This window comes from Siphateles boraxobius, unplaced genomic scaffold (assembly GCF_051911475.1).
Source record: "Siphateles boraxobius isolate OS27281-9 unplaced genomic scaffold, OSU_SipBor_1 6, whole genome shotgun sequence".
Classification (NCBI taxonomy): domain Eukaryota; kingdom Metazoa; phylum Chordata; class Actinopteri; order Cypriniformes; family Leuciscidae; genus Siphateles; species Siphateles boraxobius.
This window is the reverse complement of record NW_027509186.1, coordinates 35,115,284-35,129,559: the sequence shown is the minus strand read 5'-3', so window position 1 is coordinate 35,129,559 and position 14,276 is coordinate 35,115,284. Positions and strand designations below refer to the sequence as shown.

At 37.2% G+C, this 14,276-nt stretch overlaps 1 protein-coding gene across 1 annotated transcript in view; it reads right to left on the bottom strand.

The window, feature by feature from the left end:
• The window catches only part of LOC143716520 (uncharacterized), a 31,098-nt gene extending 19,358 nt beyond the window's left edge, over positions 1-11,740 (bottom strand). Inside the window, exons 1-11 of the mRNA XM_077209074.1 lie at positions 11,505-11,740; positions 10,948-11,047; positions 10,504-10,611; positions 10,214-10,339; positions 9,920-10,033; positions 8,387-8,461; positions 6,206-7,966; positions 5,549-5,713; positions 5,321-5,449; positions 5,040-5,213; positions 3,082-3,292 (exon numbers count right to left, since the gene is read on the bottom strand). Of these exons, the coding sequence (XP_077065189.1) occupies positions 3,082-3,292; positions 5,040-5,213; positions 5,321-5,449; positions 5,549-5,713; positions 6,206-7,966; positions 8,387-8,461; positions 9,920-10,033; positions 10,214-10,339; positions 10,504-10,611; positions 10,948-11,000 (2,916 nt within the window). The 5' untranslated portion in view covers positions 11,001-11,047; positions 11,505-11,740. The remainder of the gene's footprint in view (positions 1-3,081; positions 3,293-5,039; positions 5,214-5,320; positions 5,450-5,548; positions 5,714-6,205; positions 7,967-8,386; positions 8,462-9,919; positions 10,034-10,213; positions 10,340-10,503; positions 10,612-10,947; positions 11,048-11,504) is intronic.
• Between the last annotated feature and the right edge of the window lie 2,536 nt (positions 11,741-14,276).

Sequence of the window (14,276 nt, the reverse complement as noted above, 5' to 3'; positions counted from 1 at the left end):
CATGTAGGATCAAGACTTGGACAAGGACAAGGAACACAAGAAACACTAGGGTATAAATACAAAATGGCTAACCGGCTGACAAGGTACAGGTGTAGGTGATTAATAGTCATGGAAACAAATGAGGGTAACTATGGAAACAAACAACTAAGCAAACAGGACCTAAACACAGGAAGTGAACACAGAAACAATAGGAACAAAAAATACACTTCAATAAAATTCCTTTACAAAACAAAGGACGACAAGACTGGCATACATGACATTATCAGCTTTTGAGGATGAAATAATTTGTTTGTTTGTTTTCAGTTTGAAAGGTTAATTACATCAAATCTATGAAGCATATTATGTGTTTTGTTTGAAACACTCAGTGATACGTATATTAGATTACCACAAATTGAACCTAAGATGTATGGAGAAGAGAAAGGTAGGACATTAAAAATAATAGTGACAGCAAAGGAACGATGCACAGACTTCAGTATAGGGTTAGGTTTATCTGCAGTGCTAGACTGAAAAACCTGATTCTGTTAAAGGGATAGTTCACCCAAAAATGCAAATTCTGTCAGTAATTACTCACCCTCATGTTGTTCCAACCCCGTAAGACCTTCATTCATCTTCGGGAACACAAATTAAGATATTTTTGACTAAATCTGAGAGCTGGATCACTCCTCCATAGGCTTTTAAGGGATTGAAACTTGTTCCCCGAAAAGTTATTAAAGACATCGTTAAAATAGTCCAAGTGACTACAGTGGCTCAATCTTAAGTTTATCAAATGACGAGAATACTTTTTGTGCACAAAAACAAAACAAAAATAACGACTTTATTTCAACTATTAATTTCCTTCTCTGTGGGCCTCGAGTCAGTTCACTAGTATAATAGCGTAAGCTTCTGTGTTGTACGTCACACGCATCACACACATGACCAGCGTCGGCCAATAGTGAGCGTACGTGTGACGTAGCACTACGCAATCACACCACGTTAACTGACTAGAGGCCCATAGAGAAGGAAATGAATAGTTGAAATAAAGTTGTTATTTTTTATTTTTTTTGAGCACAAAATGTATTCTCGTCGCTTGATAAACTTAAGATTGAGCCACTGTAGTCACTTGGACTATTTTAACAATGTCTTTAAAAACTTTTCGGGGCTGGCAAGTTTCAATCCCTCAGAAGCCTATGAAGGAGTGATCCAGCTCTCAGATTTAGTCAAAAATATCTTAATTCGTGTTCCGAAGATGAATGAAGGTCTTACGGGGTTGGAACAACATGAGGGTGAGTAATTACTGACAGAATTTGCATTTTTGGGTGAACTAACCCTTTAACTGTAATGCATTTAAACAGAGAGAGAAGGTCCTTTGACTGGTATATCTTTGTAGAGTAAGAGGATGCCAGTGCAATGCTTAATGTTTGCTTCTTAATATCCCTGTTCTACCAGGACTAGCCTGGCCAGTCAGGCTTGTTTGGAAAATAAAAGAAAACTGAGAGACAGAAGACGTAAATGTAAATGTTTAGCAGTGCACATGTTGAGCTTGACCTGTGCTGACTGTTCCCTTTGTTTGTAAATCTAGCATCTTGGAATGTCTGGTATTCTTACTTTGAAATCCATTATTACATTTTTGTTGATGAGTATGATCATTTGTAGGCAGCGTCCATAGGCAAGCAATAAAAGCTTGGTCCCATGGTGGATTTTAAACCTGTTCAGTAGTAACGATGATTATATTGATGTTTTCGGTTGTAACATTTTCTTTTAATAAGCAAGAAAGATTTACCTTGTTTATTATTGTTATTTTTTTTAATAAACAAATTTAAAACATTTCATTTAAAGTTTATCCCGTGTATCCTGAAACATGGATTTCTCTGGGCTGAGCCCCGGATATCCACTCACCCTAGAACCGCCCCTGGTTATAACTTATTTTGTCATCTTTCTTATATCCATCAGTTCAAGCCTGTTATAGCAGATCCTGTCCAAATGATAGCTTAAAACTTTACTGATGAGTTTTATGAAGTTTATTGTACATCTCACAAAAGATGAAGCATCTGTTTTCAGTCTAGAAAATCACTGAAAGAGCTGAATAAATCACAGTACAAGAAGTGCTCATTAAAGTCTCCATAAACTCTCTCTCCCTTACATTATCATCAACATACACAACGAATTACACAAAACCTACAACTAATAGTGAACTAATATACAGGTGCTGGTCATATAATTAGAATATTAAAGTTGATTTATTTCAAGAATTCAACGTAACAGGTGAAACTAATATATTATATAGACTCATTACATGCAAAGTGAGATATTTCAAGACTTTATTTGTTATAATTTTGATGATTATGGCTTACAGCTTATGAAACCCACAAAATCAAAATCCCAGAAAATTAGAATATTACGTGAAATCACACAGTAATTACACAGGAATACCATAGTCATTGAACCAGGTTTTGGTTATTTTGGCAGTGTGGGCAGGTGCAAATCCTGCTGGAAAATGAAGTTATATATAGTCTATATATAATATATTAGTCTACTAATAATATATTAGTTTCACCTGTTAAGTTGAATTCTTGAAATGAATCAACTTTTTGATGATATTCTAATTATATGACCAGCTCCTGTATATAGAGAGTTTTCATTGTTAATTCATGGTAACTAATGTATTTATCTAATGTTAACAATTGGAACCTTATTTTAAATTGTTAACGGAAATGTATAATGCTCTTTAAATACAGGATATAAAACCATATTATCTGTAATGTTGCTCCATGTTGTAATCGACATGCATGTTTGTAGAGCCGTCTATAGGATCCCAGTAGATGTGGATATAAAAACACTTTTCTAACTTTATTTAGGCCTCATATTCCCTGGTCGCATACAGGTGACTCACACGTGTACACTGTGTGGACGGACATCGCCTTCTTACATCAACACAGAATAACTGAAATGCTTATACATATATCCAAACTTCCAGTCCATACAAAATGTGATTTGCCTTTACCTTAAATTAAATTATAATATCATGATTTGATTTGCAAAAACATCTTAATATATTTTTTCAATATATAGAACATTTAATACATTTTTACAATTGTGTGATTACTCATTGTTCAAAGTTAAGTGTTTATTTCTCGAGTTGTCTTTAGAATTGGTGCTTTTTGATGACTTTTCCAGGATCATGGAGATCACATTCAAGTCTAACTCTTCCAGATCATTCTCATGCAGATCAATTTCTTTCAGGTGGGATGGATTTGATTTCAGAGCTTCGGTCAGTGCCGTCACACCTTCATGCGTAACATTACATTTGGACAACCTGAAGGAAGCATAGTGGATTTGTAAGCACAGATGTTACTTCTTACTTTAACAGTTGCTTAATCTGTTTTGAATGGCTTTAGATCTAAGATTGAACAACATAAGTTTTTTCCATACATTTACCTCATTTACCACATAGTAGTTATATTTGTTATGTCTCTGTAGTGGTATTAGTGGAATATATAACCTTTTTACATGAAAATGTTAAAATATAAACATTAGTGGTGGGCATAGATTTTTTTTTTTAATATAGATTAATCTCACTGTAATCTTGGAATTAATCTAGATTAATCTAGATTAAAATGGCTCATTTAAATTCTGTCGAAGGCATTCAGAATATGTGTGCTACCCAAATAATGACTAAAAGTAGGCCTAAGTCTTTGAGAATGGGTTTCTCAAGCCAGGTGGCGCATTAGACCAGGGGCTCATCTCCTGTTTCCAAAATGCATCACAAACTGATTGAGAAAGCTGTTCTACTATGATAATTGGTGATGAAAATAATTCAAGTTCAATCAGATGTACTTGTGTTTACTATTGGATACATCTTTACATCTAACTGATAGAACTGTGCTGACCGGCTTGCCTCGGTTGCACTCAAACATAGTAGTTTAACATTACATCAGTGCAGTGAAATGAGAGAGTGCGCGCGCGCGACGGGGTCTCTGTCTCTCTCTCTCTCTCTCTCTCTCTCTCTGCTCGTTCTTTCAGTTAAACATGTGCCCTGTCACAAGCGCAGCAGTTCATCTACATTACTCACCGAACTTGAGAGAGCAAGACAGCGCTTAGTGTGGAGATGGTGAAGTCTTGTACACTTTCGCCTGGCTCCGAAGTGAGAGAGTGCGCGCGCGCGAGCGGGTCTCTTTCTCTCTCTCTCTCTCTCTCTCTCTCTCTCTCTCTCTCTCTCTCTCTCTCTCTCTCTCTCTCTCTCTCTCGTTCTTTCAGTTAAACATTTGCCCTGTCACGAGCGCAGCAGTTCATCTACATTACTCACCGAACTTAATGCAGGAAAACCCCTGTTTATGCAAACAGGAAACAGCATAATTTGTCTCGTTTAGTAAAATAAAGCCAAGCTTTAGATCGTCTTTTCCACTCCATGTTTACCTCCTCTGCTCAAATCGCTTTGACATCACGAATGACGCACAGATGCGTATAGGACGTCACGCTTTGGTGCGCGATAAAGGACAAAAGGGAAAGTTGAGTTCGCGTCTGTATATTATGGCTGGGACTCTGAGCAGGAGCATCGATAAGGGGAATCGTTAACGTCGAGGGCATACAATATCGATGGTTCGTAAAACTTAGAACCGGTTTTGGAGTGGAACCGGTTTTCAATTCCCATCCCTACCCCCTACAGTGCAATTCGGCTAGGTATAAGTTACATCAGTGCTAAAATATCAAGGTGAAAGTCATCATAGCCTGCGTAGTAGCCTATAGACCCAGCTCAGCTCCCAACCCAACTTTGAGAAGAGATTAACAGCGATATTTTTTTTTTATCGCCCGATAAGAGTCTCATGTTAACGCAGCACGTTAACGCCGATAACGGCCCATCACCAATAAACATTAATTTAGGATTGAGGGTAATAGTTAAATAAACAGCAAATAATCTTGCCTCAGGGTCTCCAGTTTACAGTGAGGATGATACAGTCCAACAGAGATCAACATCACATTATGTTATGTTATGTTATGTTATGTTATGTTATGTTATGTTATGTTATGTTATGTTATGCTATGTTATGTTATGTTAAACTTACTTTAGTATTTCCAGTGCACACTGAACTTTCTCCAGAGCAGCACAGAGATGTTTCACTCCTGAGTCTCCAATATTATTCCAGCTCAGGTCCAGCACTTTCAGATGAGAAGGGTTTAAACTCAGAGCTGAGCTCAGTAAAATACAGCTTGCTTCTGTTATGCCACAGTTCTTCAGGCTACAGAGAAGAGACAATATGTATGTAGTCTCAATCTAATGGCAAATATGCATGTTGCGCATTTTGTTTGAAAAATGATTATTATTCAGAGATTTAATTGAACCTACTTCAAAGATTCCAGTCTACAGTCTTTGTCCTGTAGTCCAGCACTGAGACATACATAATCTGTATAGTCTTTCTTCTCCTTACATACTTCATTTATATTGATCTGCTTAATGATGAACCATTTCTTCACCCTGAAGTGAGATTGAAACATTCATCAAATATCTTCTTATGTGAACAGTGTCATTTGTAATATAATGTTCTGACAGTTTTTTTTCCCCTTAGAAACATACAGTGATTGCATGTTGTGAGATCTCTTAAGTCCATTACAGAGTATTTCTACTCCTGAGTCCTGCAGGTTGTTGTGGCTCAAGTCCATCTCTCTCACATTGGATTGTGATGAAAGAACTATAGACAGCGTTGCACAGCCTTCATATGTGATATTACAATCATTCAACCTGTAAAAATTACAAGTAGCCTATATTATTTTGCTTTTTTAGCAGTGGCTAAAAGGGAGATGCTATTTACACTGAGTTTAAGTTGTGGAAGATACTGTTTGAAGATACTGTTTGAAACTCCTAGCATAAATAGCAACAATTAGTTTTCACTAAGTGGAGCACCACCACTCCATATACACAGCATACAGAGCCTGCATAGGGCACCAACTACTAAGGTGGGCCTCACCCAAATCCAAAGTGGATAGGGCAGTGACTAGTGGTCGCCTTGACTAAGTGTAAATATTGATAAATGCTACTCATGATAAGTGTAAATAGAAGTAATTTTGCTATTTGTACTAAAAGTAAAATATCTGAACAATGGTGAGCCAAGATAGTGAAAATAGCCTTCGCTAACATAGTCGATTAGCCGCATTCAGTGTAAATAGACATGGCCATTTATTTTGATATATTATTAATATTGAACACATCATATAAGCAGTTAAATGTTCTCACAAGATCTTTTTCGACAACTTGATCACTGGAAGCAGCCAGATCAAGGCTGCATCTAATCTTCCATATTTACGAAGTTCAAACTCATCGAACTTCTCATTTGATGCCATTAAGAAGTACACCAGAGCCAACCAGAGATGTGGGGACAGCGTGTCGCTGTTTATTTTTCCAGTGGTTAGATAGCTTTGGATTTCAGTAATGAGGGAATGTTCATTGAGTTCATTCAGACAGTGGAACAAAACAAGAGTCATTTCTGAGCAAGGGATTATTTTTAACTTTTCCTTGAGATACTCAATAGTTTTCTCTCTTTCCAGGGAGCTTCCTGTCTTCTTCACCAAAAGCCCTTTTAGGAGGCTCTCGTTCATTGAATGTCCCATGAGAAAGCGAAGAAAAAGATCAAAATGTCCATTCATGCATGCAACAGTTTTATCAACTGCACACTTGTGTAAGCTGAACATTGTCACGGTCGTTTGAGATTCATGTGCTTCAAGCACGTTTTTGCCGTTGTTTTGGAAGGAGAGGTGTACATATAGAGCCGCTAGATGTTCCTGAATACTCAGATGAACAAAGCAGAAGACTTTCCCCTGATACCAGCTAGACTCCTCTCTGAAGATCTGAGTGCACAATCCTGAGTACACTGATGCTTCTGTCACATCAACACCACACTCTCTCAGGTCTTCCTCATAGAAGATCACATTGCCTTTCACAAGCTGCTGAAAAGCCAGTTTCCCTAATTTAAAAATCATCTCTCTGTCTGTGTCCTTCTTTTCATTGTACTTTGTGTCTTTGATGCTAATCTGTGTCATCAGGAAGTGTGTGTACATCTGAGTGAGAGTCTTGGGAATCTCTCCAGTCTCTGCTTCGCTCAGCATCTTCTCCAGAACAGTGGCTGAGATCCAGCAGAACACTGGGATGTGGCACATGATGTAGAGGCTCCTTGATGACTTCAGGTGTGTGATGATTCCATTGGCCAGACTCTGATCACTGACACTCTTCCTGAAGTATTCCTCCTTCTGTGGATCATTGAAGCCTCGTACCTCTGTCACTCGATGTACACACTCAGACGGGACGAGATCGGCTGCTGCTGGTCTGGAGGTGATCCAGATGAGAGCAGAGGGAAGCAGATTCCCCGTAATGAGGTTCGTCAACAGCACGTCCACTGAGGCTGATTCACTTACATCACACAACCTCACATCGCTCTGAAAATCCAGAGACGGACGACACTCGTCCAGACCATCAAAGATGAACAACACTTTATATTTGTCACTGGATATTTCCATTTCTTTAGTTTCAGGGAAAAAGACATAAAGAAGATCTGCAAGACTGAGTGTTTTGTCCTTCATCAGATTGATCTCTCTGAAAGGAAGTGGAAATATGAGCTGGACGTCCTGATTTTCTTTCTCTTCAGCCCAGTCCAGGATGAACTTCTGCACAGAGACTGTTTTTCCAATGCCAGCGACTCCCTTTGTCAGCACAGTTCTGATGGGTTTGTGTTGTCCAGGTAAAGGTCTAAAGATGTCATTGCATTTGATTGGTATTGTTGCTCCTTCAGCAGCCTTCAGTGATTTCTCTATCCTTTTAATTTCATGTTCATTACTGATCTCTCCATTTCCACCCTCTGTGATATAAAGCTCTGTGTAGATCTCATTCAGGAGTGTTGGGTTTCCCTGCTTTGCAAATCCTTCAAGAATGTAGAGATGCTTCATTTTCATGCAAGATTTAAATTTTTGGTGGATCTCTGGATCAGGAGTTTGTGCATCATATCTGTAAAAATATAATCTTATAAGTTCCATTATATTCAAACATCAATATATTTATAACATAAATATCTTAAACACTATATATGTATTTTCCTTTATTGTAATCTCTTTTAATATAATGATTGTGGCTAATTTAATTAGATAGCTTTTTCTGAAGACTGTGACTGAACAATTTGCCAGAAATATGAGTAATGATTCTAATAAGCAATGTCCATTATTAATTGAATAATTATTTAAATATTGTTTTAATATGTGTAATTTCTTAGATCATGTGAGAGATCTGCATGATGGCAACTTGTCACTGATCAAGGAAGTCTGAGATCCTCTGCTGTTCATTGCTGAAACCCTGCAGCTGGTGAGAGTTAATGGCTAATCCTTATTCACTGTGATTGACATTTTGAATGAGATCCGAATGAAACAATACCTCTTGTGTGGTATATTTGATTCATCTTTCATTTGTATTGCACTGGGATCAGGTGAATTAGATATCTCTAGGGAACTGAAAAAGACATTATTAATAGAAATTAAATTCAAATCAATTTGAGTTTTCTCTCCATTGCTTAGATGTATTTCTTATTTTAAAAAAATGGTCAAAACTATAAACATTCTCAAAAAATGTTAAATAATACAAAAAAACACTTTTTATAAATGCTTTCTGTTCTATCAAAACTTTGGCCTCAGATTCACAAAAATCAACCAATGAACAGTAACTTAGTTAGTAAAGAATGTGTGTTTTTGAGCTTTGGTTTATTGTATCTCAATCCATTACTCATTCCTCCTAAATGAGACTGAGGTTAAACCTGTGCTTAATAAAGACAGTTCAGTGTAGACCACTGTGGAACATTCAGGAATTTGGAAAATGGTGAAAATTGGTGAGGAATATTTATAGATTTGAGAAATTAACTTTTTCTTAAATAAAGTAATGGTTTGAGAATAATAGAATAAGTTTTAGGGCCCTATCTTGCAACCAGCGCAATTGACTTTGTACACCATATTGTACATGTATCAATGTATCATCCGACGCACAGAGGACTTTTCCCTCCACAGATGCACGTCGGTAAATTAGGGAATGAACTTGCGCTCCCGGGGGCGTTTCAGCGAAAAGAGGAAGCGTGATCCGACGCAAACGTTCCCTGGTGCTATTTTGCAGTTTCAGAAAACAATTCCGCCACAGACCTGGACAAACCTAGTCTAAAGTCAGTGGCGCGTTATTCAGATTCTATTTTAAGGGCGCATGCTTGGCCATATTGTAGCGTGTGCACAACGCACATAAACTTTTCTTCTCTCATTTAAACAGACGCAGCAGTTCCCATTTTGGCAAACCATACATAATTACAAGGAAAAATATTACCACACGAGGGAAATCATTGTGATGTTCATGAAGATGTGAAAAAATAGGCATAAATCTAGCTTACACATTTACCCAAATTATTATATGACTGTTTAATCAAAACTTATTTGGGTGGGTTTCTCCCATCCCCATACAATGTCACTTCTCTGTCTTTTACAGCCCTGACAAGAACGTCGGTCTCCTCGGCTGTGAACCGCTCCTGGCGTGCATCTGGCAAATCCGCCATCATAATGGCAATCCGCCATGGAACAAGCGCGCCTGCTTTTAAAGGGAATGTGAGATGCCGCTCTGATTGGTTTATTTCACGTTACGCCCAAACCACACCTATGAGAAAAGTAGCTACTTTAGACCAACCCATTTTAGATTTGCGTTGGGCGCAAGAGTCATTTATCCCGCCGGTATAATAGCAACAGCGCCAGAGATCCACCCACAAAGTTACTTGCGTTTAGCGTTTGATACTTGCGTTTTAGATTGTTAAAATAGGGCCCTTAGTGTGTAAGGGATTAAGGAAAAAGACATTTAAACATTTATGAACAAAGTGTTATTTATGGCTGGAAGGCTACAATTATCACAACAATAGCTAAATAGAAAAAAAAATAGATATACCTTCGGTCAAACTGAGAATATGAACCATTTTTTAATTGAATTGGTATTTTCATCGATTTGTCACTTTTCAGGGACCAAACACTGGGATCAGATGAATGTGGTCTTTCTTGAGAACTGGAAAAGACAATATAATCCATCTCACCATTAAACAACAATGATCATGTGCTTCCAAGTAAAATTCAATGTCATCAAGATTTGTTCAGGACAATATCATTTAAAAGCAAAAATCATTTTGATTGAATGATTTTGATGCCAAAATCATCGAAACTACATCTCATAAAAATAGTTATTCACCTCTGATCAAACTGAGAATCTCCATTTTTTAACTGAATTGGTATTTTCATTGATTTGTCACTTTTCATGGACAAAACACTAGGGACAGGTAAATCTGACCTCTCCAGAGACCTGAAAAACAACAAACTTTTTCCCGGAAAGTTTATGTTCTTGTCAACAAAATATTTGGTTTCATTAATCTTTAGTAATGAAAGGTTATTTGCATCGAAAACATTATTTACATCATGCTACAGGATTAAAAGCAGCACAGCTATGAAGCCACATGCAAAAATAAATGTAATTGGATTTACCTTTGTTTAAACTGAGAATCTTCAGCTTTTAACTGAATTGGTATTTTCATTGATTTGTTACTCTTCATGGATAAAACACTGACAGTTGAATGTGATTTTTCTTCAAAACTGAAAAAAGAATCCATCTTCAAAGTTCAGAGCAATTCAGCATCACTTTTACTCAAATTATATAAAGATTGTCAATGCCTTTTGTAATAAAATGCAATTAGCTGTACTGGGTTATAAGCAGTATAATTTTATCTCAAATTGTAAACTGTTGGTTTGAAGTGAATTTGCTTTGATCTGTCACTTAATCAAATAAATATAAAGAATATGCTTCTTTAAAATATTATCATATAGTATATACTAAAATATATTATATATTATAATATATATTTTTTATATTTTATTTATATCTATATAAATATGATTCATGTACAAATGATTAAAAAATATTTATCTCACCTTTTCTCTCCATCACAAGTGTTGTGATAATAAGTGTCTTCTTCAGCATTCATTTTGGTGTTTATGTTTTCACAACTGCTAAACAGATTTATTCTGAATTCTGTGTCCATCACAATAAAAGATTAAAGAAAATATATATTTTACTCTCTCAAACACTTTATGAAATCAAATGACTGGGAATGAGGAAGAAAAACAATGAAGGACACAAATAAATCAAGCTGGTTTGACTGGTTTTTGAGTTATTTCCTGGTTTGTTAATAGTTCACATACTTTCAGGTTGTGTAAGGCTTTGACTGTTTGACAGTGTCTTACTGCACGTAAATACATACATTTTGTCATTATAAAAGTAGATTTAAGTTGAAGTGGAAGCATAGCGTTTATTTTGTGCTGTTTATAACACTTAAACTTGAATGTATTCTGCAAAAAATATAACTGAAAAGCTTCAGATTAGACCTTGTCAAATGTATTTGAGTCTTCACTCTTTAACTCAAAACGATTTATCCTGCCTAATGTAATCTATCAAAGATTTGTCTCTCAGTCAGTGCAGTTGTACTTACCATGTGTGCTCTGGATTCCACTCGCTGTCTTTTAAACAACAGGATGATGGTGTTTTCTGTTTTACCTGTGAAGGAGGAGCTAAATCTTATATGAAACTAACCGGTTTATGATTCATCACAGATGGAGGAGATACTGTATGAACCACATTACCAAGTTTAAATGAGAACCACTGCTAGAAAGCAATAATGTTGCTGCAACTTGTGGAGTATTGAAATTACTGTTTTGTTCATCTACCAATATGTTTGTAGGCCTATTTGATTTATTTTTAAAATGTTTTTTTTTTTTTATCAGCTTTCTCTTCATTTTAAAGCCTCTTTATTGTTACTGTGTTTATCTAATGAAATACTTGATGACATTCATCCCATCTCCTCTAATCCCTAATTTTATATCTTGTAATCAAAGATAATCAGCCGCACGTCAATAAGGGGGCTTTCACACTGGCAGTTTAGTTCGGAACGGGGCACGGTTCGCATGAAAAATCGCTAATGTGAACGCTGTCATGTGAACCCGGGTGCGCACTGGGTCCCGAACCCGAGACAACCTGGAGGAGGTGGTCTCAGTTCGGTTGCTCCCGAACCGTGCTGCGGTTCGCGTGCATGTGAAAGCAACACAGACTCGGGTGCGCACTTGTTCAGGAAGTAAAGTGTCCTGCGCATGCGTTCTGGCGATTATGATGTATCTTGTTAAAGGGTACATATCATGCTTTTAAATTTTTCCTTTTTACATATAAAACATACATTTGTGGTCTATATAAAGCGAAACTGCAATTCTTGGGTCTGAATTCCTCATTATTATAGCTCCACAGGCCCCTATTTCACTCCTTTTCTGATGTGCTTCTGTGAGTGACTCCTTTTGAAGCGGCCCCTTTAAATGCAAAGGAGCTGTGTCACACCCCGCCCGCTCTCCAGGGTGCTGAGTTGACAGTCGGTTCAACTCCACCCCGTTCGGCCATTTTTGTAGTTTGATTAGTGATATACGATCTTATAGCGTCACAGAACATTTATACTATATTTATATTATATACAGTACACACACATATATGATGTAAACAAAACAAAAATTCTACAAACGATTAGTCGTGATTAATCATTATGCAGCCTTATAAAATGTACAGCATAGCAGTTACCACATAATGCAAACCTTTACTTTTGACATGAGGCTGGAGTGTTCTTATAGAAAGCTGTGTCCCAATTGAGCACCTCTGGGGTTTTGTTTGACAGCCTTTGTCAGCAAATGTTGGTTTGTGACTTGTTGGTTTAGCCCTCTAAATAAAGTGAAAGTCGATTAACGTTATTTCTCTTGTTAAAACAATCACACTAAAAAGATAAATGACTACGGTTACTTACTAATCTTACCACTAAAAATCTGTATGGATAATATTATACGTTTAGAAAAGCATCAGAAAACACAGCAGCTAAATGACCATTGATGAAACTCAAGAACAATAATACTTCAGACATGTAACGTTACTTCAAAAAAACAAAAACAAAGAAATACGAAGGCACTGCTAAACCATGACCACCATGTGTTTTAAGAAAGTAAACTATTTTTATTAAAGATATTTACAGCTTACCGAAGTGATCTGTTCGTCGTCTCCAAAGATAGATGGAATTGACCCCTCATTCAAACGAAGTCGATCGGCAAACCCTTCTTTATACTGGCCAAGGTTGTTGAAGTCGGAATCGTCGAAGTGCTTCGCGCACACGAAAATGACTTTACCAAAAGATGTGGGAACATTTCCTTGGTAAATAAAACTCAACCAGGCACTTCGAAGAGGTTCTGATGCTGGGAGACGGTGTAACGAAGCGTGTGGGTCACTACATCCAACAACCGAACATTTTGACTTGAGCTCTCGACACTTCTGCATCATTGAGCTTGGACTACAAAATCGGAGCGAGGAATAATAATGGCGGATTGATCGAAATGTTGGGCCGGTAGTCAATGTCCTTATTTGGTAGTTCCGCTGCAAATACTGTGACGTAATTGTTCAGAAAACGTCATAGAAAACAGAAAAATCTGAACTGGGTGAACAATAAGACCAAAACAGAATATAAAGATATAAACGAAACACCTGAAGAGAATAATTTCAACTTTTCTGCACTTTTAAACACTCCAAATATACAACAAAATGCATTTAAGGGCTAAAAAAAGTGGTTTTAGCATGATATGTCCCCTTTAAATAAAACACACGTAAGAGATGAAGATTTACCCTGGATACGAGCAAGAGTGAGTCTGCAGTGTATTCGCGTATAGTGCGTGCAATCAGGGCAACAAATTAATAGAAATCCACTGTCTCCTCAAAAGAGTCCATTTGCAAGCAGCAGAAAGACAGCTTATGCGACACACACACACACACACACACACACACACACACACACACACATACTTAACCTGCGTTGTTACTCAGCTATGCATAATAGCACCAAATTAATAAAAAAAACACAATATATTGACCTGCGTCGTGTTTTCTATCATGCGCCGTGCACGTTTGGAATGACGTAAGATGCACGCAAACGCACCAGAGTTGGATAGAATCAAGTTGAGTATGAAACCAGACCAACGCTGCGGGGGGCGCCGGGAACAATCACGCCTGGGCTCGGACCGTAGCAAACGGGCCCAGTGTAAAAGCCCCCTAAGTGTCCTAAAATCTAGATGGAGGGCAAACCTCAATGAATACTTGTCAAGTCGACCTTTAAAGAAAACTGTAGTCACAGTGTGTTGTTTTAATATTATTGTTTTTTTATATTTTACTTTTTTTTAAAGTATTCTGA